At 44.2% G+C, this 26414-nt stretch overlaps 1 protein-coding gene across 1 annotated transcript in view; it reads left to right on the top strand.

Moving 5' to 3' along the window:
• CRAMP1 (cramped chromatin regulator 1) overlaps positions 1-26414 on the top strand; it is a 1037800-nt gene that overhangs the window by 319322 nt on the left and 692064 nt on the right. The window contains exon 7 of the mRNA XM_078662937.1: positions 13708-13793. Coding sequence (XP_078519063.1) covers positions 13708-13793 — 86 coding nt within the window. The remainder of the gene's footprint in view (positions 1-13707; positions 13794-26414) is intronic.

Below are 26414 nucleotides of genomic sequence, written 5' to 3'. Positions count from 1 at the left end.
TAATATAGCAAAATCTTAATGAAACTTGTTTAGCCCTAACTTGCACCGTAGTAAGCAACATGACAAAAAGCGAAACGGAAGGGGCATAGTTGCCAATCTGATTTAAAACTAATTTTCGTTCCCACACCTAAAAAACTTTTGTTTTGGTCGCAAAAGTGACTCCCAGCACGGGAGTGTTGGGCTAGCAATGAAAAGTATTTATCTCACCCACACAAACAGGTAAACCCAGGAAACAATATAAAAACTTTCTTACTAAGTTTGATCACTACCTGTCCAGAATTTCACCGGACATTCGGTTAATTAAAGAAATCCGGTGTCCGTTTATACTTCTTCACCTGACGTCTTCTGCCCCGTACTATACGAGGAGCTACATCGGAGATTTGCACACCCAGGTGTTCACAAAACAGTCAGGTATGAGGAAACACATTCTATTGGTTGTGGCAAAGCGAGGTCGCTTTGGATTGGCTGAGAAACTACAGCTAGGGACAGAATCATTGTTTGTTGTTCATTGGGTGAGTCAAAGTGTTGCTTTGCGATTGGCTGAGAAAACCAATGATAGGCGTTCATTGGGTGATGGTTTTAGAGACTGTTGTGCCACTGGTCAGGAAATTGCCTGTAGCACTTCCCAGTCTTCCATAGGAGCGCCGAGAGGTAATCGAAAGCTCTGCACCGACGCTGTCTCGCCGTCACCATAGCTCGACTCCGCCCTCAAACGAGATTTTAGTATCATCCGTTTCCGACAACAACTAGAGTGCATCTGAGGCTTCATTGATTTATTTCCTCCCCTCCACCCCCGCGCACTGTGGCTCAGCACACGGACTACACCCACTCCAGAAGGTATGACTGACGTACAGCACTGCACCGACCGGCCTTCGGTACTGATTGAAACCTTTTGATGATTTAAGCCCGTTCTGACCAGGGCAGGTTGTATGCTCCTCAATGTTCTTTCCTGCCAGATATAATTACCCGTTAGAAATGAGGAGTATTTTGTCGTAATGGCTCCTGGTATAGGGTAGGGACCTTTCAATGTTGAAGCTACAGAAGTACATACAATCTAATAATGACGGGTTCAGACGCAGCTGTGTTGCACGATTTATTTATGCAGCTTGATGTAGTGTAGACTATACTGCACCCAGGGGTGGTAGAGAGCTTTGCAGAGATTAATTGAGTACAAAAATACAGTAATCATACCTTTTAAGTACAAGATGTGAGTAGATACAGGGCTAGTGAAAGTATCAGACAGTATTGAGGTAGAGGCGCAATAGGCAGGCCGGCTAAATGGTTTTTGATCTAGGTGGGCCATGAGCAAGCAGGGCTAGGCCAAGAATGTGAATGAATGGCAGCGGCCAAAACCCACAACTAAGTGTCTCAGTGGCCTAATAATTTAGGTGCTGACATCAGTCAAATTTCGATAATTTTAATACAACACCCACTACCCAATGAGCTACATACTTTTTGTTCCCTGTAGCAAGAATTCCTACACTGTGGCTTCTGGCTTTGGTAAAGGGGAGAGGAGTGCTGCTTGACAGAACTTTAGGATGCAGAAGGCGTGCAGCATGCTCATGGTCTTATGCAGCCGTAGAAAGGTTCCTGCTGCCACACAAGGACCCTTTTGCTGCTTTTCATTATTATTATTTATTTTTTTTAACTTAGGCAGCGCAGCACTTTGTAAAGCACTGAAGGTTACAAATGTGATGCACTAAGCTGTGCAACTATTTTGCACACCCCTATCTAATATATATTAAGCAGTTTGCTATAGCTTAGCTTTTTTTCTACTAACATGATTTCTAACAAACACAAATCTGGTTCTGGAACAAATGCAGAAAGCCACTGAAATTCGCCAGTTACAGTTAGTACTGCACACAACAGACACACCATAATTCACAACTCCCACTATGCGCTCAAACCACCAATGTGACAACAGAACAAAAACAAAGAATAGCACTATCAAGAGAACAACATGGCGGGCAACGAGTTGTGTGTGTTGTGTACATTGTTAAATATAACTGTCAAATATAAGCTACTCTTCGCATTTGATCCAGAACCGTAGCTGCCTTTTCGCTGTGGTGCCCTGGTCCTTCCTCACCTCCTGTTTGGGGTTTTGTGAATGTGTTTGGAGGAGATCACTTTACAAAAGGCGCTGCAGCCTCTGAGGGATCCCTCTAACCCAAGGCCTGCTCCCAAGTGACAGCAGGCTCTCTCGATAGAGACAGGCCAAAGCGGGCTCTCCAACTCCCAGGGGTGCTTCCCTCCCGCTGTCCGTGTCTTTTTCCCGCCCCCTCCCGCTGATGAGGTCGCCGCTCTCGTTTCTCTTGTGCCTGGAGAGTTTGGCGGTGTATCAGGAAACTGTTGCCTTTTATGCCAGGTCCATGATGGGCAGTGGAACGAGCGCTAATGAGCCTGGAATAGATTGTTCTCGTTTCTCCTGACAACTTATGTGTGCTGATCAGCGGCATGAGAGGTAAGTGCCGGTGTTGGGGTGGGAGGTATTTGTAGCATGTTTGTTTGTTGCTTATTGTTAGCATGCATTCCACATCACTTTTAAACACACTACCTCACAACTTTACTCTCTCTCTCTATCTCACTAGCTCACTCTCTCTCTATCTCACTACCTCACTCTATCTATTTCTATCTCACTATCACTACCTCACTATATCACGACTCACTCCCTCAAAAATTCACTACATCACTCTCTCACTACCTCACTCTCTATCTCACTACCTCACTCGCTCTCTGTCTATCTCACTACGTCACTTTCACTCTCTTTCACTACCTCACTCTCTCTCTATCTCACTACCTCACAAAATCACTCACTGTTTCTATCTCACTACCTCAGAACATCCCTCTCCCTCACTACCTCACTCTTTCACTACCTCACTCTATCTACCTCTCTCTCACTACATACCTCTCTCTACCTCACTACTCCACTCTCTCACTACCTCACTATCTCACAACTTCTCTCTCTCAAAACATCACTACCTCACTCTCTCACTACCTCACTCTCTAGCTCACAACTTCACTCTCTCTCTCTAACTCACTACCTCAATCACCCTCTATCTCACTACCTCACTCTTTCTATCTCACAAACTCACTTTCACTCTCTTTCACTACCTCTCTCTCTATCTCACTACATCACAACATCACTCTATGCTTATATCTCACTACCTCACAACATCCCTCTCCCTCACTACCTCACTCTTTCACTACCTCACTCTCTATCTCACTACCTCACTCTCTATCTACCCCACTCTCTCTCTATTTCAATACCTCACTCTCTCTCTCACTACCTCACTCTCTCTCTGCTAATGCAATAGGTATCACATATGCCAAAAAAATCTAATGCCAATAGAAATGACAATGCCATTTATTTAGGGATACAAAAAAGATTAAAAAAATAATGAGCAATACCAATAGCTCTACCTAAAATATTGCCGAGACCATTGCATTGTAAATGCTTGTTTAATTACTGAGAGGGAATTTAGTGACCATAATCCTTTACCTCTCCATCTAACCGGCCCTTGGGCCGTTAAAATAGGGGAAATCCCTAAATTGGGCCTACTGCGTCCAACTGATGGAAAACGTAGATTGAGATGGTCGCAAGTAACTCCGGAATTGATTTTTAACAATATTAAAACTGCATGTGTGGACAAAATAGCTTTTTGCACCCAGGGGGGCATTCACCTACAAAGGTGTTAGTGGCCTTTAAGGCTATTACAGAAAAGGTGACTGAGTTGCTATCTGCACCAGTTAAGAAACAAACACGTGTGGGCCCCAGATGGTTTGATCATCACTGCTCGAAGACAGCAAAAAGGCTGAGGGAAGTCTTAGCTATCAAACCCAGAGTACAAGCCGACGTCGCAGCGTGTCGCAGGGAATATAAAGCAGCTTTAGCTACACGAAAGGGAGCTTTAAGGGATGAAGCTTGGGGGGAGCTAGTGGACCCTGAAACCCTCAGCAATAGCTCGAAGTTTTGGAGCGTGCTAAATAAACCACTTTTTGATCAGGAGGCGGGGGAGGCCTTGAATGTTATATATCTAAGGAGGAATGGGAGGCCCACTATGAGCAGATGTTTGCCTGTTCCTCTGAGCAGAACGACAGGCCGTCACCTGGCCCCAACGTTGTAGAGATAAAGTTTGGGAGGGGTGAAATATTGGAAGGTATTATAGGCTTAACAGCCGACAAAGCCCCATGTCCCGATGGGATCCCCCAGATCTTTTTAAGTCTGACCCCTCTTTTTGGACTTCAATATTGGAGTACGTTTTCAACCCTGCGGCACAACATGGCTGCCCTCAGTCTTGGGCGACCTCTACTATAGTCCCTGTTTTTAAAAAAGGGGACAAAAGTAGTCCACACTGTTACAGACCCATATCACTTATAGATTCTGTGGTGAAAGTAGTGGGGAGGGTTCTCCTGCAGAGACTCACATTATGGGCAGAGGACAATAAGATCATGTCCGATGTTCAGTATGGGTTCTCTAGGGGGTGATCTACCACTGCCTAGTGCCTCAATCTTTTTTTGATATTGAGTAAGTATACAGTGGCCCACCAGGAGACTATTCACCTTGCCTACATGGACTTGTCCTCAGCCTTTGACTGTGTCAACAGGAAGAAGCTCTGGCAGTCCATGAGGGCAATGGGGGTTGAGTGCGGTATTGTAGATTTTTTAGAAGACATCCATAGGTCCACTAAAGCAAACGTCAGGTTCTCCCAGGACCTGAGTGTTACAAAGGATTTTAATATTAAAAAGGGAGTCCGTCAAGGATGTATTTTGGCTCCCTTTTTGTTTAACTTTTACATTAATGATCTAGATAGCGTCTTGACGGGGTTGGGGGATGATTGCCCCAGAGTTGGACGCCGTGGAATTCCGGTCCTTTTATATGCGGACGATGCGGTCCTCATATCTAGGACAGAAAGGAGTCTACAAGCACTTTTAACCGCCTTTGATGATTTTATGTCAGACAGGGACTTGACAATAAATAATACTAAATCCTACATTATGCAGGTAGGGCTGTCTCCAAAAAAGAATTTCCAATTTAAAGTAGGAGACGCTAAAATTCCCTTCTCTAGCACGTTCTCGTATCTTGGGGTCCTTTTTGATAACAAGCTGAAATGGGGCCCTCATGTTTTGAAAAAGAAAGGGGACGTTGCTAGGGTGAATGCAGCAATTTTTAATTTTGCAGCCAAATTGGGGAAAAAGCCCACTGGAGCAATGTTTCAAGTCTATAAGGCTAAATCCGTGGCTACTGCAACTTACGGCAGTGAAATATGGGGGTATAACGTGGGAGATTGTTTAAAAATTGCGGAGAACGTTTTTTTGAAACGTTTATTGTGTGTCCCACAAGGAACATCAAAACTAGCTGTTCATGAGGAACTGGGGATCCAGTTTGTTAGCGACGTATTTTCCCTGCACCCTCTGACCTGCTGGTTAAAAACGTGGTTAAACCCTGATATCCCCTTGACCCACATGATCCTGAAAGACTGCCTGTCATTGGACAATTTGATCGCAGTACCGTGGTTGGAAAAGGAAAGGCCTTGCAGGTCTAGGGCGGGGGGAGTTATTTGTCAACCCTGAATGTATCAAAAAGAGGGATGTGGAGGCAATAAAAACGGCCTTCCTCCTAGACAGGAAACTGACAAGGGAAGCTAAAGAGGTACAGAAACCTAGCGTTCGGACATATATTATGTTAAAAACAACACCAAATGTAGAGCCTTATCTCTTGGGTACTTTGTCCACGTACGAGAAATTGTTACTAACCAGGTTTCGTATGAACGTGTTTCATCATATGCTTGTATTTATAATAAAGCGGCAGCTCCCTGCGGCTGCGACGGAAAGTCTCCGCCGGATATGCTGCATTTTATGTTTTTATGTAAATTGTATGAATTCCCACGCAAACGCTATCTGGTCCCTCTTTAAAAAAAACTTAACTTTGGTCAGGTTCGGCCAGCCATGATGTACCTACAATTACTGAACAGAGATTGCATATTTTTTATACTAGAATTTCTAAAATCAGCTGTTGTCTAGGAAGTTTATGGACTTGTAATTAATTCTTTTTAAAATTTTAATTAATTATTCATTAATTGTATGCTGCTACTCACTTTAATAACGCACTGTCCCTTTTCATTGCCGTTTCAGTGTACTGTAACAATCTGCCATCTAGTGTTCTAAATTAACTGCTGATTGGTTTTTGTTGCTGATAGTATCTTACATAATGAATTTTTATCTTGATGTATTTGTTTGTGTAACTTTCATGGTTTGCAACTTAAACCGAATAAAGTTTCTTGGTGACGTTAAGAACAAGTTACTTACCTTCAGTTACGCTTTTTTCTGGTGGATACAGTATCTGCCTGTGGATTCCTCACGGACCCACCCTCCTCCCCATTGTCCACCTTTGTATACCGAGAAAGTGGCCATTGTTTAACATGGTTGATTTCCTAAGTCTTTTGCTTGCCATACTGTTGGTCGTTAGGAAATGCTTTGTTTATTTAGCTTTTCCTCTTTATCTATATACTGTGTCTTTTTGTGTATATATTGTATACTGCTTATACTTCAATTATGTTGTCGGTCCACCCGTTCGCCTCAAAGGCACGGAAAATTTTATTTATTTTGGAATTTTATAAAGCGCTAGTTACGCTCACCGGCGTGTCCCTGCGCTGAGTTGCTAAAAATGAGAAGAGTGAGGGGGTGGAACTAGGGTAGTGCTAGGCGGAACAGGTATGTTTTGAGGGCTCTGCGGAACATAGTCTCGGAGGGTTCGAGACGAAGTTCAATCGGCAGTGAGTTCCAGTGCTTGGCTGCAAGAAAACTGAACGATCTTCCACCCATCCGGGCTCTGCGTATTTTAGGAACCTTGACAAGGCCAATATCCGAAGATCTAAGCGTTCGTTCAGGTCTATAAGGGGTAATAAGACCGTTGAGAGGGATAGGTGCCCTGCCTCCTAAAATCCGGTGGCACACACATAGGGCTTTAAATTTGATCCTTAGAGAGATTGGTAGCCAGTGGAGAGATTTTAAGGCTGCTTTGGAGGAAGTGCGTCTCGGAAGCCTTAACACCAGCCTGGCCGCTGCATTCTGCAGCACCTGGAGACGATTGATGTTACTAACTGTACTACCCAGATACAGCAGATTTGCATAATCTAGTCTCGAGGTGACCAAGGCGTGTACGAGGGTCTGTCTGTCTCCAACAGGGAGCATATCAAGGACCTTACGTAGGGTTTTAAGTACTCCAAAACACATACCCACAACCCGGTTAATTTGGGGCGTGAATGATAGCTCAGAGTCAAATACAACCCCTAGATTTTTGGCCTGTTGTGAAGGCCTAGGTGTAGGGCCCAAGCAGTTAGGGCACCATGCTGAAGACCACACAGACGGGCCACTCCCCACCACAAGCACCTCAGTCTTGGAGCCGTTCAACTTCAGGCAGTTGTTAGACATCCAGGAGGCAAGCTCCTGCATGCAGGCACTGAAGTTGGCGGCTGCGGTGTCGGGCGCCCGTGATAGGGAGATAGCCAGCTGTGTGTCGTCAGCATAGGATACGAGTTGGATATCGTATTTCTCTACAATCGCTGCTATAGGAGAGGCATACAGGTTAAACAAGGTGGGGCTAAGAGCAGAGCCCTGGGGAACTCCTTGATCGAGATGGAATTGTTTGGAGTAACATTCACCCTGTCTAACCTGGAAGCCTCTTTCCATCATAAAAGATTGTAGCCATCTAAGTGCCTTCCCTTTGATTCCTCCCTTATTGAGACACTGTAGCAGGATGGAATGTGCTACAGTGTCAAAGGCGGCACTTAGGTCAAGCAGGATGAGTGCCATGGTTTGACCCTCATCAACTCCTTGCCTAACAATCTCGGTGGCCAAGAGCAGTGCAGACTCTGTAGAGTGGCGGGGTCGAAATCCGAACTGCGAGGGGTGGAGAAGATTAGCTTCATCTACAAAGGTCATGATTTGAGAATTGACCACCTTTTCCGCCACCTTTGCCATGTAGGGAAGAAGGGATATGGGTCTTAGGTTATCCAGCTTGTCCCAACTGAGGTTAGGTTTTTTTTGAAGCGGTAGTACTATAGCTAGCTTCCATTTTTTGGGAACAGTGCAGGTTTTAAACGAGATGTCAAGGACATCTCTGATAAAAGGTTCAAGAATACCAATGCTTTGGCCAAGAAGTTTCGGTGAAGCCGGGTCAAAGGGGGACCCGGATTTAACCGAATGACAAATCCGTTGCAGCTCGTTAGATGGGGGAATCATAAACTCACACAAACTGTTTGTGCCTGCCTCAGAGAGAGGAGATTCCTTAAACTCAGTTGCATTGCCCTTTCCTCCTGCAAAGCCAGAATAGATATTAGACACTTTTTCGGAGAAGTAGGTAGCAATACGGTTGCAAGATTCAACTGAGCTAGATGAGGGGTCAACAGAGGCAGTATGCATGGAAATTTCTTTGTAAATTTTGAATAGTTCCTTGGTGGAGTTTTGGGCTTCTCCGATCCTATCTGAGAAGTGCTTAGTTTTGGCACATCTAATGAGATTATGATATTCCCTTCTTCTGGTTTTGTAATTCAGTTTTGCTTGCTCAGAATAGGTGACCCTCCATAGCCGTTCCAATTTCTTACATTCGGCTTTAACTGAGCGGAGGTGATCATTAAACCAGGGGGCGGATTTGTGCAATCTACTATGGGGTGACTTATGACAGAGTGGGGCGGTGTTATTCAAGGCCGTAGTTATACGCTCATTCAGTCTGTCTGATGCCGTGTCCGCATCTCCCCCCCCCCGGTCTTCCACCGCTCATCAGAGCCGTCTCAAATTTCGCTTGAGAAAATGTAGTCCATTTCCTCCTGGAATATTTAGTGCTTTGGGGTTTCGGTATATTGGTAGCCGGGATAGATAGTGTGAATGGAACCACAAAATGGTCGGACCAAGTCACCGGAATAGGAGAGTGCGTAATTATGCCATCCCAATTAGCGGGTGGGTTGAACTAATGTCAGCACTCGGACGAGGTCTTCTTATGGCTCCGATGACGTCATACGGAGTCGCGAGCGGAGCCATGTCATTTTGACGTCCTCGTCGGCAAGGGAGAGCTAAGAGAAAAGTTTCTGTGGAATGCTGGCGCAATGGGTAATTCAAAAGGTGAGGAATCCACAGGCATATACTGTATCCTCCAGAAAAAGTTTTACCTAAGGTAAGTTACTTGTTCGTATGCACCACACAGGAGTGCGCCAGTCAACAGACCAGTTGTTTTCTTGGAAAACGTGAGTTATGGGGTCTCTTAGGGAGTCCCGGTAAGGGCTGCTGGGTCAGCCACTAGAAGCTGACCTGCCAAGAGGTCGAGGCACGTAGACTATCACATCGTAGCTGCATCTCCAAGGGATCACGGTCAGACAAACTCTAGGCATGTAGCCAAATAGCAGTTCTTATGGTGGATAGGTGTGTGGTTGGGGCCAGGAAGTACTGGAGCCTCAAGAGGGTGCCCTGCCACGTACCAATCAAGCTGAGAGACTCCATAAAGGATCGTCGAAAATTGTTGTTTTAAAGACAGTGGGGTGTTGGTATCTTAGGTTTAAGAGCGGCACTAGTCGGACCGTTTAAGTCGCCCCGACAATCGTGGGTTCGTTCGGGGCTGTAAGCACTGCCTCGCTAAGGGCACTAAACAAATATTGTATAACAGGTGGTAGAGCATAGACTGAGCAAAAGACAAAGGAGGTGCCCCAGTGGATCCCCGGAACACCTAAAGACCGTCCTCTATCATCGTGATGTACCCGATCCACTCTAAAGGGGCGCCAAGCATGAATCAGAACTGGCATCACCGTGGACCCTTTGTGGAAGCACGCACGGTATACAGCAGTAAACCTGTATGTGTGTAAGCATCTACAACCCCCACATGAAGTGGGGGTCCCGGAGGAGGAGTACGTCAATGCCCGAATGCCTGGCCTGCTGGAGAACAGCTCCATGCCTGACCTTATCAAACACATTCATGTTCGATGTCGGGCAGTGGAGCGGATGGTCAGCATTAGGTGTGGACATTGTTGTCTTGTAACCTAAGGGGTAACAAAGCAAAATATACCAGGGAGTCACGCTGCGGGGGAAACCAGGTGCAGTATCGAATGAAGTAAAGCAACAAATTATCCCCACCACCCTCCTCACACTTCCGAACATGAAGTACTTGTCGTGAAAAAGCAGGGGCAGTGCCCAAATCATGGGCTAAGTAATGTCTTACATTTCCCGGGTAACACCACCATAGCAAAACTCAAATTGAAAATAACAATACCCCAACAAAATGAGGGACTTGTAATGAGCAAGTCTCTGAACTATCTCTTCTGCCCTGAGAGCATCTTACAGTGCACAGTCATAGGTGTGTCTGGTCTTGCCTCTGAGGATAGGGAGGCATCGGTTCTGAATGTCTATTAGCTATCCGTGGACGTTTGGACTTGAGTGGAGTGACAAGTCATCATGACTGTTAATTGTTGTGTGATCCTCTGGAGTGAGCCACCATATCCAAATCCAGACAGAGTGAGGACGGAGCGCTGTCCCGGGAGTGACCCGAGCCTCATACACCGGACACTCCTCTCCTCACCTCAAGTCATGATGGGCTGCGTCCTTCAGCCTGATTGTGGGAAGGACGAGATCTCGGTCCTGATAATTAAAGAACTGTGCAGTTATAGGTCTGGGAGGTGCCCCCAGAGTGGCCGCAGCCCTAAGGCACAATGAGCCTGCTCCAACAAAAAGCAGGATGTTGAGCCAAGACAGCTTGAAGCGACCTGGGTCAGACCCCTCCACCACCTCTGGAAAAGCCCACAAACCTCTGATAATTCCTTGAAGACCTTCCTTCTGCATCCTCAACCCGTAGACATAGATCTCAGGACTCTTCTGACAGCTGAACCACCTTTGTGACCCTCTCCACCGTATTCTGGAGATCCTGTCGGAGCAGGGAGACCTCTACCCCGACTTCGCCAATCCGAGCTTCCAGTGTAGATTTGGAGTCACTGATGACCATGGAGGATGACAGCAGTGGATGTAAACTTGCCTCCATCGCTGATTAATGTGTGGCCACCGCGTGGAGACTCAGCAGAGGCCTGAGATGTGTATTTGTCCATTTCCTCCTGAGAAGGGGTGGAAATCGGTCCATCCCTCTAGCCCGGAATCTCGGCTGTGGTTAAGGGCAGTAGAGCCAAGATCAAAGGCCACGCAATTAGGCCAGTCAGTGTTGCCCTGAATCAGTAGGTCTGGACCCCTGGGTCCAACACCCCACCCCACCCCCGGTACAGTGTAGGTGGGGTCTCCAGGCCTGCAGCATCCAAAAGTCAATGATCCCATAATTCTCACCACCCGGACCAGGATTTCAAGACCCTGGCCCGCTTACGGGTTTTCGATACACTTGGAGGCATGAGTGGCCGGGGGTGGAATGTCAAGGCCTCAGGCAGGCCAATTGGAGGCATTTGGGCCCCCACTAGGAGAATGATTTAGCAGGCGCAAGCCAGGGCTGGATCCAGAGGCTCCTTCTCCTGGCACAGAGTCTTGTCTGTACCTCATGAGGCCTACAAGCCAAAAGCTGCCATGATGAAAGACGTGGCCGCAGATACTTCTCTGTTTGACGTGTTCACCTCGGCAATCGGCATCCAGGCACCAGAAAAGACTGGCTGGCAGTGGTGTTTGAGGTACAGGAGGTGCGGGAGTCCTGGAAGCACTGCCGATTTCCAAAGGATCATGTGTTGCAGCTGTGACCTCTAATAATAGTGAGGGTTTCTTATTGAAACAATGCTAGAGGGGAGGCTCAGAACCTATGCTACTTTGGAGTGGACCCTTGAGCCCCGCTTTGTCTTCCCCATACTCATTGACTAGTATAGCCAATACTCTAGCATCCAGTCATCGCCATCTCCCAAGTGATTCCTCTTCTGCACACCACATGACCAAGATCAACAAGCCTGGCAAGGCTGCAACCTAGCAGGCCTTTGGAATGATGACAGTCCCCTTAGCAGAATGTGTCCTGTCCTAGGCTCCTTGTAGGCACCAGCTTTAGGCTGTTACAGGTTTAGCAGCTAATGCCTTGTTCCCTGTGACTGCCTTTCTTGCTTCTGTAGATGTCTGTACCTGTCAATCTTGCCTTGCCCTCAATGCTATCGTAAGTAAATCAACATAGCTGGTGCCATAACGACTTAGCCAGGAGGCTTAGATATGACCCCATTTAGCTTAAAAATCTTCACTTCCCAAAAACCTTAATGGTTCTGCACTTCCCTCAACTGGTCAGCATTTGAAGAAATTGCCATCAGGCCGACGCAAGGCACAGCAACATCGAGACCCTTTGCTGAGCTTGGGGAAACACGGCTAACTCGAACTGAGCATGCTTAGCCATACCCAGGTCTGTGAAGTTGTCTTTGAGAGTAATATCTTGAAATATCATCTTTATTTAGTGAGCTGTCTCTTAATGTTCCTCTGTTGCTTTTGTAAGAGGTACAAAGAATTGAGGATTTTTTTCAGTACAAATAATTGTTTTATAATTATTGAGTTTGCTCCTTGCCAGTTTGCCTGTCCATGGTATTTAGCAAGCAGAAGTGCAATTGCTCATGTGTAGAGAGATGTATATTGGTTTCAGACTTCTCTTTTTTGAGAGCCGAGCCCCCTCTTCTCCCAACAGCTGGACTGTGAGAGTTGCCCCCCCCCCCCGCCGCTGCACTCATGGTAAAAACAATTAGTTCTGCCCAGCCTCCTGGGACGTTCTTTAATCTTTCACCCCAAGTTTAGTTTTTAAACACCACCTTTTCTCTTCAGGTGCCCTCCCCTTTCACACTACACTAGTCCTGATGAAGACCCCAACAGTAAGGGTACAAACACCTACGGACAAGGGGTCGAAACGTCGACTTTAGAAAATCTGCCAACATCCGGTTAACAGTGATTTATTAACTGTGACTCTATGTGTGTTAAATGGCATTATGTTTTAAATATTTAGAAGTTACCTATTTGGTATATAAGCATCTCTATACCAGAACTATCTGTGATTGATTGTCACTACCTCCCAAATACCCTACCCATCACTAACTACCTTGCACTCCTCCGACCCCCCCCCCCCCTTTGGGCACCGCCTATGTAAATAATTATGAGTGGTTCTCATGCAGTTATATATGTAAATAAGTACCTTTTCCAATGTGATTAAATAACATTGGTTGCAATTCAGTTTCTCTTTTGTCTCTTTGAAGTTTTGCTACAAAATATTATGATTTAAGTTTTCTTCCCTATGTTAATTCAAATTTCTAGTACACTGGGATCCTCCTTTTACATACTAATTAGTACCTAGATCCCAGTGATTCCGGGTTTACCCTTTTCTTGCAACTACAAAAGAAATGTAGGCAGGAGAAATTCTCTTCTTTTCAATAAAACTGTCCTACTTCCAGCACATTTCCAAGCCTCGACATTATGACCTGATGCAGTTTTCTACTTTGTGGTGGGAGCAGATTCTGACTCTGTAAAGGGTGAAGTCAAAGTTCCTTACTCGGTAAGCTGACCCTGCACAGGTCAAGACCAGTTATTCTGGATCTCTTAAAGACCACTAAGATTCCCTTTGAGCCACTACCCAATGGAGGAACGTAGCCTTGCTTTTATGGCGATCCTAGTGGCTCTAATCTTAATGCCTGTAAATTTTGCGCCACTGCTGACTCTACCGTGGCGCCACTAGGAATAGTGCCTATGCTGATTTTTAATCTTTTTTTTCTTTTTTTATATATATAGAGTTACAACTCTGCGTCACAAGGGAAGGAATCTTCGGATCAAAGCACCCATGTGCCGGGCCCTGAAGAAGCTCTGTGACCCTGAAGGTAAGTTAGAGCAAACATAAGCTGATCAAATCACAAAATCCTTTGTAAATTGTTGCTTACTGTTTAAAAAAATATATATTTTTTTATTTGCTTTTTTAAAGTGCATAAACAGAACAGGCATGTCCTATGTAATCATCCCCCATACCCCTCCACCCGCCAGAGCTTACTGTTAAGCATTTCTATGCTTAATTTACCTGATATTTCTTGAGGTAGGTGAAACCTAAAAGCAGGGATGAAGGGTGGCTTGGGCTCAATATGACGCAGTGTTTTAGGTCTTCTGTTGATCACCCTCTCCACTGCCCACCGGGCTTCTGCATGCCTTGTGGTCTTGGAAACGTGGTGAAGTTGTTTTGGGCTGTTCTTGTTGTGGCAGATAAGAGTTTACAGAATTTGCGCTGATGTGTTTAATACCCCCAATTTCCATAGTGCCCAACACTGTAGATGCTTGACACATATGGCCTTTTTGTGGTCCGTGTTCACTTCCAGCCTGACACTCACACCTCACGGTCTGATGTGAGGGCTAGGGAGTGCTGAATCCATCAAGAACTTGGACACTCGCAGCCTGCTGGAGTGGTGTGTGGGCCACTTTTTTTTATAACAACTTTACTTACATTTTACTGCATGGGCACAAGTTATATGCATGCATAAAGTAAAACATTGTACAATGTTACCGCAGGGTGCTATTATCAGAGTACACTCATACCTGGGTGGAGCACTTGTGGCATGTGTGCTGCTTTTGGATTGGGTGCCAAGGTAAGAGGACACTGTGTGGCCTCAGCGGCACCCTCTACTTATTCAGGGGGACAGTGCTTGCTGCACTGTGTATCTGGCCATTTCTCCCTCACCATGGATCTTGATGTGACCCGCAGTTGAGCATAACAAGCCATGCATTTGTTATCATCCACATTCTCTATAAACGTTGTACCTTTGATTTCTCAGTGACAACGTTTTAGCACATATTCTGTGAACTCTTAACTTAAAATGCCTGGCTGGAAAATACACAAAACACACTACTGTAGGCAGAAAAGGGCTGAAGGAGACCTAAGATGTGCTGCCAAATGACGTTTGGCTTTTGATAGGTGAACAGCTGTTATGTCATTCTATCAATGATCTGTGGGAAGACCTGGACAAGAAAGCAAGTGTAAGACTACTGGGAAGTAAGATTGAAAGTTGGTTTACCTGGCTCATGCAGATTTGGGAAGAGTCAAGGAGCGCCTTTTGCCTGATTATAAAGCATTCTGAAATTGGCTGGAATGAAAATGTTTACGTCTTAGACAATTAAAATTCTGGTGAAACTGAACCTACTTAACATTCTGTAATAGTGTGCTGTCCAAGGGATCCTGGGTTTGCTTTCAATGCTAGAATCGTGGTCTCTCAGTGATGTGTTTGAAAACTTTGAGAGTTTTTCTTTTTTTTTGTAGAGTTTTATATAGTGCGAACTTGACCCGAATCGGGTATCAGAGCGCTTTACATAGCACCAGTTATGTTACATGAGGACACACATTCATTTTTGTTAGGCATGGGGAGATTAAGTGATTTGCCCAGAATCACAGGATGTTTAGCGTCCTTACCGAGACTCAAACCCAGTTCCTCCAGGTCCTAGGTCGAGCGCTCTAGCCGATAGGCCAACTCCTCTCTCCTAAATTGTTAAAGATGGTGCTCACTGCATATGTGCTACCCTAAAGTTTCAAGAGTTATGCAATGAATTCTGGTGGAAGGATGATCGCTATTTTGCCTCCAGTAGGCCTGTGTGTTGAAATCTTGTATGCATGGGGCAAACCATATTTCCCCCCCCCCCACATTTATCAGATAGCGTTAGCGAGGAAAAGGGAGCACTTATTGATTAGAAATATGTTATGTGCAGAGGGAGTGGGGTCTATTTGATTTCCAGTAGTTAAATGAAATATCGATTTAAACGTTACGTGGGTACGATGGTGGAATTTGAAGATGGATGTGTAGATCTTTTCTGACTGAGATGAGTGAAAAGAAACACATCCTCCTCTGTTCAATGTATGGAGATTTGTCTTCAATGTTCTGCATTTTGGATGCAATATCTGTCTTGTGTGGTTCCACAGTTATAAATCAAAACGTACAATGCTCTTTCATAATCGTATGTGAACTTGAAAAATCTGCATGAATTGTCCCCTTAATATTGTTCAATGGAAATGAAGTTTATAATATATTTACCATATTATAATCAAGATATGCAATGCTCTTTCCTCATGCAAAAGTGAATAATATACATGGAGTAAAATGGAAGTTCTTTACCCAGTTCTCTGCGTGCTACAATGCTTGAAAATTAGAATATGTACGCGGATCGATCTCCACAATAGTTTTCAGTTTAATTACATCTCTATATTGTATGGTTCATGAATTACATGTAATAATGTACAGTGAGGCTAGCAGCACGTTTTCACAAAAAGGCAAACAGTGCATAGAATTTCAACCCAAAATGTTGTCCTCTTCCCTAAATGTTACAGGCATAAAACTTGGCATGAGAATTAATACACTGGAGTGGAATTATTTCCTCAACATACTGCGTTTTAAATAAAGTCTGTCCTTTATGGATCATGAACTATGAGCTGAAATAGATTATGCAATTTGACCCCACAAGTACGCAAATTGCGAGATATTTATAGAATGAATCTAATATGAATTAGAAGCCAAAACATAGTGCTTCACTAGCTTACAAACCTGTACACTGCCATATTTACTAAAATGGAGGTTAACCTGAGCCTACCCTGGTGCCATGGTTCAGTAACACAGAGAATTGAAAAGTATTACAAGAGACCACAAAGTCACAAGCCATGCTTTTATTAAAAGTACTTAACAGTTTTGCTAACATTCTTACCTACTCACACCCTATGCTTCAAATCGATGGCAATAATTTCTTAAAGGTAAACAGTCTCAATGGAAAACCATATTATAATAAATGATTCAGTTTAAGAAACGGAACTTAAACATTGCATAACGCTCTCGCTGTTTACTGCTATGCCATGCTTTAGATTTTAACTCTTCCTATAAGCTGTTATCCCCAGCTCAGGATACGCAAATGAAAGGAATGCCACACCTGCTAGAAAAAAAGGCAGAAACGTTCAGTGTAAAAGCATCCATTTGCAAAATGCATCCCTTCTTATGAAGCAATATTGTATCACAGTGTAACTTTTTATCACATTGATTTTGATAAATGTATTTTGCTAAGCATTCAAAACAAAAGTGGACAATGGCAATCTTATGCATTGAATCAACCCTATAATTGTGCCCCATCTACTACTTTGCAAAGCTGAAGAATCTGCATGGAGTAAAACTATTTTTCCTCACTTCTTTCTTTGCCACATGTATGAAATTTGCCAATTTCGAAAGTTGGATGTGGACTTATTCCATTAATAATGTGCAATTTAACCCAAATGTCCATAAAAATGACATAACAGCCCCCTGTCTTGGTAGTTAAACATAGCTATGATCCGAACCAACCTACCTCCTTCCTCAGTCCAGTGCATCCAGTGCATCAGCTGGCAGTGCCAATTAGAACTGAGGCCATCTGTCCCTTAATAGAAACCCCTCTGTGTCACTTAAGAAATATAAAGCATGTATGGATCGGCAGTACCAGCGCTTTTTTTTAAGCCACGTTTTTTTGTTTTCAAGTAACTTTATTTCAGTTTGTTGAACCATAAAAGTGCAGAATACATGTATTAAAAACATAATAAAACACAAACTAGGTTGTTTAACTTAAAAATGAGAGCAAATCAATCGAAGGAGGTACTCATCCTCGGAACCACCCCCTCAGCCTAGAACGACTCCTGGTGGCCGACCACACTGGAAACAGCATCAACACCCACCGACCATGCACGCAACCTAGGATCCATCCTCGACTCCACTCTCTCCATGTCTAAACAGGTCAACACCGTCTCCTCCTCCTGCTACAACACCCTCCGCATGCTCCGCAGGATCTACAAGTGGATCCTGACCGAAACAAGAAGAACGGTGACACAGGCCCTCGTCAGCAGCAGACTGGACTACGGCAACGCACTCTACGCAGGAATCCTACGACGACTACAACACATCCAAAACGCCTCCGCCCGACTGATCGTCAACGTCCCCCGCCGCAGCCACATCACCCCCACCTGAGAGACCTACACTGGCTCCACGTTGAGAAGAGGATCACCTTCAAGCTCCTCACCCACGCACACAAAGCACTCCACAACGCCGGACCAGCCTACCTGAACAGCAGACTCAACTTCTACACCCCCACCCGCCAGCCTCTCCCTCGTCGCTGTCCCCTGCATCCAACGAACAACCTCCGATGACAGATCCTTCTCCTAACTCGCTGCCAAGACCTGGAACACCCTCCCTACCCACCTACGGCAGACCCAAGACTTACTCTCCTTCAGAAGCAAGACCTGGCTCTTCGAGCAGTAGTGGCACCCCCTCCCCTCTGCGCCTTGAGACCCTCACGGGTAAGTAGCGCGCTTTACAAGTACTCTGATTGATTGATTGAATAAAATAGGTTTAGCAGATAATGCACCCTTTGATACCTAGGCATGTTCCTACTGAGACACAACCCAAAAAAACCTCAGCGAGAGTCCTGGAAAAGGAACTAGAAAAGGGTCTGTTATGCTATCTGAAAAGTCTAAGCTGGTGGCAGATTATTTAGAGTCTTAAGCCGACATGTAATAGCTTAAAATGGACAGAGCAGTGATTCCTGATCATTGTTCCGGCAGTCTACCATAAAATACAGTAAGAATACACATTTGGATAAAATAAATAAAAGCGAAAGGCCTTCGGTCAGATAAATAAAATAATAAAACAGATATTAAAGTAATCCCAATATTATTGCACAATGTAAATCATATCCATAAGATCAATGCACTCTAGCCTCCTAATTAGAGTATTGTACAAATCAGGGGGAGCCTGGTGGCCCATATGTATTGGGGATTTAGTTGCAGACTCTCCCTTTGTCTAATCCTCCATACAATTAACAAATAGTGTGATACACCAAACGCCAAACTTTGCCTCAGATCTGATTTCAAAATCCGAAGGGCCTCTGCAAATTTCCTGACTCTTATAGTCCGACAAACCGGAACTAACCATTTTCTCCTTCCATTCAAGTAGGCTGTGCAAAGAACAGAAAGTGCTCTTCAGTTTCCTTAATATACCCACAGGAGGGGCAAGCTCACCTGGCTGGCTCAGGAGTGCTAGCCTATTTGGTGGTGAATGAGGCAACCGGTAATGTACACATGTTGTATGTTCCAGACAAGAAAACAGTTAAGGGAAATACATGAGTAGATTTACATTTGTGGTGTGCTGTGTATTGTCACACAGTTATTCTAGTTCATTTGGGTTTTACCAGCATTTGTATAGAACATGAATGCCACTTTTATGGGTTGGCAGACCTGTGAAATAATAAGGTGTCTGAATCAACCTGGTATGAGTATCATAGTGCTCACAATTATTAGACACAGCAGGGCCAACACAGTATGTAATTCTTTCAAGGCATATTACATTAATATTATTGCGTTGGTTAATGCTGGCATAGTTTATGCAGCACTTGTCAGTCAAAGCGTTTGAGTGCAAAAAGTTACTGCCATTTTAGCATTTGTGTGCCAGTTAAGCTCATGTTTGTGCAAACTTGAGACCTGCATCTGCTGTAAGTGCGCTCTACTGACCTGTGATGAATCAAAGTATTTTTCTTTAGCACATCACAGCATTTTCAATAAAACTAAACTTAAATATCTAAGAGACTTAATGAAAATCAGGGAGAGTAGGGAAAGTGCTTTTAAAGATAAAAGTTAAAGGAGAGGGTTGTATTTACTGTTTGTGTTCTGGTGACCTGCACTGACAACGGTGTGTTCTGGTGACCTGCATTGACAACGGTATAAGTGCGAAGATATCCCTGCACTAGTGAGTTAGGTTAAGGGAGTAATTACATCCAAGCAGTTAGGGGGTGGTGTTGCGCACACTCTACAATCATAAGACTTGGACAGCTGGCCACACTGGCATTAAATCTGGGGGGTAAGCAGTTAAGTAATTGACAGTGGAAATGTCCGAGCCCATCAACACATTTGACATTGAGTCTGCCACTTTGCGTAATGCCACTGATTAAAGCATCAGAACTTATCAACCTATCCTTGTGAAATGTACGATAAAAATAAAAAACCTTGCCCTGCTTGTACTACCAGTTCCGTTAGCGTATCTTTTAAGTGTCCAGAGATTGTGAAGTAGAGTGGTTTTTGAGGATTACTTAGTTTAAATCCGTGCAGAATAAACGTTTTACAGCAGATGAGGAATATGTTCAGCATGGGTTGTCCCTTTCTAATCAATGGGAGCATTTGTATTGAAGATGCGTTTGATGAAGGTGAAATCTACGAAACGAGTATGGCCTGAGAGACATGATGATGTGGCAACTGCAAGCTGTTCACCTATGATTCACCAACTCTGGCTCTGACCTTATTGCCACCACGCTGTTCCTGGCTAGTTGTGTTAAGTTGCTGTCCAGCACCCTTCACTAGGCAGTATTCAAAACAGGACTGACACTCATCAATAGCCTTCAGCTGCGATTTTAAGTATAGCTCGACTCAGTAGCCCTTAAAGTACGTTCTGGTAAATGAGGCCTTTCTTTGCAAAGCTGCAGTTCATCCAGTGAAGCAAAGCTTGATAACTTTTAATTTCTTCGAATCTTTCAGTTTCTTAGCCCAAGAAATGGGTTTCATACTTCATGAGCTCTTCGGTGGAGTACACCAGGTACTAAGTGACAAACGTATTTGCAGCATAACATTTTAAGACCATTGCCTTCATCAAACAGCATTTTACTGCAGGGGTCCTCTCACTCTGGTGTGTAGTCATTGGTCCCTGTAACCATTTTAAGCAAAAAGCAAAAACCTCCATTTGGTAGCACTCAAAACAGGATTGACATCTGAAATCCGGTCCCAAACACTGATATTTTATTGACACCTCAAATAAAGTGGTAACTCATCCGCAAAAGGTGAGGGCTCGCTTTGGGATCCATTTCACTTTGTGAATGTAAAAATAAAAGTTTAAGAGCAGGCAGCAGTTCCGAGGACCACCACCCCCTCAAACGAGCTGAAAAATGTCAACTTAAAAACTCAGTCCTGTTTCATTTAAATAAAATGGCCAGAATATTTTTTTTTATAGTTTTAATTTTTATTTTTTAAAAGCAGTCAGAGACCTGGTGGTCTGCTTAGGCCAACAGGCTACTACCCCTGTGATTTCCGCCAATTGTTGCGAGTCACAATTAGTTACCTACCTCAGTAATATGCATGAGGTAGGTCGAATTCTGCCCAACTACGATTCAGAATTTTAAGAACCTCGACCAATTAGTACATAGAACAATTCATAAAATTCATTAGGGGTTGTAAATATACTGGTCTCATAGTGCAGCCAGTATGTTGTAACCAGTAGATAGTATATCTGGCTCTAGGTCCTCTTAAGCACATTATTTAGACATTTTACTTTGAGAGAAATTATGTTTAGGCTGCTCATAGCAGTTAGTTAATGCCCATCTTCCGCTACCTCCACCTGTGCTCACCCTGTTGTGTTTCTGTAATGTGATGTTGTATAATATAGCTTGTGAATCAAAGAAGTGTGTTGTATTGCATAGACATTGTATGGGTCTTTCCATGTCCTTATGATGCCCTTATGATGCTCAGAGCGTTTTAGACAAAGCACATCTACTTAGTTTGCATTGCCTGGTTCAAATCATGTTAATGTCTGTGGGAGACACGGACTGATGTTGTTTATGGCTTGGCAATATGTACCAGTTTTGTTGCATTGGGCCTGTCGCACCTCAATAGCAATTGAGGTATGGAGCAAAAGTGTTTTTTCAAATTTTATAGAGTGGCTCTTTTAAGCTATGCTGTGTTGGAATTACATTTTAAGAACCACCCAGGAATTTATTGCCCTGCTACATTCCATAAAAGAGCAGATTGTGATTTTCTTAGAGAGCATCTTTCAGATCAAAAGTGTTTGTAGAGAGAAGTAACTCCCATACTCTGCATAGGAGTTCCCCCTTCAACGTTAGAGGTGTAGTAAACTTTTACTGTGACATCAATTGACTGGTGAGCACAGGTAAGAAATTTAAAGGAGGCCCATCTGTTGGCAGGAATCCAGTTAATGGCCTGCACAGCATGTGGTGATATGGATGTGTCTGTTCACCCTGTAGTATGTGTCTAGTTGTTGCATTTTGGATTTGTTAAAATTGGCTAAGTCTTTCAAGAGCCCCGTATAAAGCCTGTTAGCATAGTCAAGGTGTGATAGAACTTAAGAGCTCGAGTCCAGCTCTGTGTGGGAGAGACCAAGGTGAGAGAAACTCTAGTGTGGGATACTGATGGCGAAGGAGACACTTATCTGAAGTGGAGTGAAATTGAGAGGTTAGATACTATGATCATTCCAATTATTTTGACTTCTTTAGAAGTGTTTGGTGAAAGTTTAATTTCCTTCACCCAAGCAGTGTTTTGAGGATGGGATTTATTTATTTTGTGTATTTTGTAAAGCGCGCAGCTACCCCAACGGGGTGTCCCGGCGCTGATGCTCAGGATACTGGATCTTGTCAGAGGGAGCTATAAACCAAAAAGAAAAGTTTTAAGCTCTTTACGAAATGGCAGTTCTTCTTGGATCATGCGCAGAGAGGGCGGAAGTTTATTCCACCGAGGAGAAGCGCATACTTGGAAAGTTCTGCCACCAGAGCGAACTTTTTTAAATCTAGGAGTTACAAGTAGGAGCTTGGAATTGGAACGAAGATTTCGGAAATTATTGTAGGGGCGAAGACACGATGAGAGATAGGCCGAGCCACGTCCTTTTGTGGCACGATGAGCCAGAGTCAGTGCTTTGAACTCGACCCTTTTGTGGACTTGCAGCCAGTGTAGCTTACGCAGATGGGGTGTGATATGTTATCGGAGAGAAATGCCACAGACTAGCCGGGCAGCGGCATTTTGGACTATTTGCAGTCTGTGGCAGAGGCCTGTGGATAGTCCAAGGTATAAACCATTAGCATAATCCAGATGGGAAGTAATTAAAGCCTGAACGATTGTTTTTCTGGTATCGCTGGGTAAGTAATTGATGAATATTTTTATCATTCTGATTTTTGAGAAACAGGCTGCAGAGACTGAGTGGACTTGGCTGTGGAGAGAAAGACACGTGTCCCATCTGACGCCCAGATTTCTTACTGATTCCTTCGGAAGGGGAGCAGGGCTTAAATCCACCGGCCACTAGAGGTTCGAATCCAAAGGAGAGGGTTGATTAAAAAAAAAAGAACCTCTGTCTTTCCGGCATTCAGTCTCAGAAAGTTGTCATCCATCGAGCAATGTCTCTGAGACAGTTTTTCAGGGGGTCAAAGGTAGTCGGGTTGGAGTCCTCATAGGAAAAGAGGAGCTGGATGTCATCAGCGTAGGATGTCATCTTAATTTCTGTCTGGGAGATTAACGCAGCCAAAGGGGAAAAATAAACATTAAATAGAAGGGGACTCAGTGAGGAGCCCTGCGGCACTCTCCATTTAAGTGGGCGGCTGGTAGAGGTATAAGGCAGGGTATGCACTTGATGTGTACGATTGGACAGGAAAGAAGCAATCCAATTGAGTACTGTGCCCTGAAAGCCCAAGGCTCGGAGACGATTGAGCAGAATTGGGTGAGAGACGGTGTCGAATGCTGCGTAAAGATCCAGCAGCACCAACACCGCCCTAGAGCCCCTATCCAGCACCCACCGCACGGAGTCGGCCATCTCAATCAGGGCCGACTCAGTGCTGTAGCCGGATCGGAATCTGTGTTGGGAATTATGAAGTAGGCCATTAGATTCAATGAAGCCGGCGAGCTGTTGATGCGCCAGTTTTTCAAGAATCTTGGCCGGGGCTGGAAGTAAGGAAATAGGTCTGTAGTTCGCATGGTTGTCAGGATCAACATTGATCTTCTTCAGGATGGGAACCAGGTGCGCATGTTTCCATGAATTCGGATATATGCCGGTGCACAGAGAGGCATTCCAGATGCTATTCAGGTGGGGGTTAAGAAATGTTGCAAGGGCTTTATATTGCTTAGCCGGCCACGGGTCATTAGGCGACCTTGACTTACATTTGAGAAGTTCTTGAAGGGAGCGATCTTCGGTAATCTCCTGAAATTCTGTGAAGAGTAGGGTAGGGACAGAGGGAGCTGGTGACATATCTCTAGTGTCATGACTATCGGTAGTGGGAAAGGAATCATAGATTAAGGCTATTTTCTCTTCAAAGTAATCGGAGAGCCGGGTGCATAGGGTCTGAGACTCTGGAAGTCGGCGATTGAGAGCCTGAGGATCAGTGAAAGATTTGATCGTATTAAAAATCTCCCTAGAGGAGCCATGGGCCATGTTGATTTTTTCCGATAAGTGGCTTCGTTTATGTTTTATAATCATTTTCCGATAGTCTTTAAGGGTGGCTCTATATTTGAATTTGCTGTCCGCTGAGTAAGACTGTCTCCAGCTGCGTTCAAGAGATTTGCAGACAGATTTATATTTTCGAAGTTCCTCCGAATACCAGGGTGCGGCAGGAGCTGAGCGATAAGTTTTTATAGGCCGAAGAGGGGCAATAGTCGATGGCAGAGGACACCCAGTTGTTAAAATTATCTAATTGCGAATCCAGGTCTAAGGCTCCTAGGGGCTCAGCAGAGGGAAGGTGGTCGAATAACCGTTCCGAAGAGACCTTTCTCCAATTTCTGCCAAACTCCTTAGCTAATATCCTAGGTTTGTTCTGATGGAACATAAGAATAGAGAAAGGAATGTAATATTAGAGAGGTTGGAACAAATGAGGTCTAACATATGTCCAGCCCTATGTGTAGAAAGCGTAACCAATTGAATTAATCCGCAATCAGACAAGGTGGAGAGAAAGTTATTGCTGGAAGGACAGAATGCATCCTCCGCATGAAGATTGAAATCTCCGAGTAAGGTGAAATTAGAATAACGTGCTCTAGCTTGAAGAACAAAGTCTAAGAGGCTAGGTAAGTGCGACAAACTGGATTTAGGGGGTCGGTAAACCAGTAAGCCTAAGCACGTGATAATAGGGGTTAATTTAATACAGAAGGGGAGAGCTTCTATGGAGTCAATTTGTACATAGGGAAATTACGAGATCGTCAAATGCGATTTATAAATAATGGCGACTCCGCCACCATGTCTGCCACTTTGCCGGTAAGCACACAAGATGTTATAGCCCTCCGGGATGGCCAGACACAATGCCGGTTAGTTTCATACCCTAGCCAAGTTTCCGTCGAAGAGTAGATCCCAATTGTTATCACTGAGAGTCAGAAAAATGTCTAGGGAGTGTTTCACTAGGGAACGACAGTTAATGAGTCCAGCCTTGAGAGTGAGGGCATTTTGGCGGATCTGTGGTAGGGGGGAGATCTTCAATAATGGGCATTGAAGCACAGTGGAGCTTTTATCCCTTCTAAAATCACATGCCTTACACGGGTAATTCCTAACAGACGAATCCGGAGGGATAGAATATAGGTAAAGGCACTCCTGGGGTCTGAGAGATAGCAATTTCTGCTGGCTATGCGTAATGGTATCATGGGGGCCAAAACCGGAAGCATCTCTGGCCCTGGGATTGGGGCGGTTCATATGTTGCCTCGATCCATAAGTGAAGATATGAATTTGAATTTGGATTTTTGATTAAACGAACTTCAAGTATTTCTGTAACACCCAGATATCTGCTGCTTCACGGTTTTGTCTCAGACTTGGTCTGTGAAACACTCACTAATATCTGAAGACTTATCCAATTGCAGAAAGATCAAGGTGTTATCTGGTGAGTTGTCGAAAGTAAGCCTGAATATATTGGAAATCTGAATGGAGAGTGATATTTACATTAAAAAAGAGGGGGCTATCATATTGTCTTGAGGTACATATACCTGATGGCTGAATGGCGTTGGGCAGAATAAAGGAAGTATGATGATTTGGACTCTGTTTGCCTGGGTAGTTTTGATTCAGTCAAGGACAGTGGCTTGGAGACCTTTATCACTTTGCCTTTGGAGTAAAGGGTAGCGGTCCACAGTCTCAAAGTCTGATTACAGGTTTAGCAGGAGAAGTGGAGCTATTCCATTAGAATCTTTTATGTACTTCAGGCTGTTCCAGTTTGCAGGTAACTCCGTATCTTTTCAGCTCCCTATATGATGCTGAATTATGGGATAATGGTTGTGTATGAATTTTATAACCTCTAAGAAGCAAGTTTCTAAAATCATGACACTCACTGTTATTAGCTACTCCAGATTTATATCTACATGGAGCTTACTTTCTGCTGGATTAAATGCCTGGCTAAATTGTACCCTTTCATATTTTGAGAGATTATGAACCAATGCAGATTGTATGATTTGTGGAAATGCTTTCCGAGGTCTATTGTCTAGCTCTGTGGCAGGCTAATTTGTGTTATGCTATTAAGAGGCCCAGAGTGTGGTATAATTCATCTAGTATGAGCTGATACCAGCACCCTGCAAAAAAGATTTTTGGATGCTAATAGGGAAATCTGATTTTGAGACTGCTGCCTTGACTACAAAGAAGGCAATCTAAACCTGTTCCAGGACGTGAATCATATTTGGACAACATATTATGCACAAACTAGTACTACTCATGCCCTTTAAAATAAAATGCCCTACTTCT

This window comes from Lissotriton helveticus, chromosome 10 (genome assembly GCF_964261635.1).
Source record: "Lissotriton helveticus chromosome 10, aLisHel1.1, whole genome shotgun sequence".
Lineage (NCBI taxonomy): Eukaryota > Metazoa > Chordata > Amphibia > Caudata > Salamandridae > Lissotriton > Lissotriton helveticus.
This window is presented reverse-complemented; position numbering and strand designations above follow the sequence as displayed.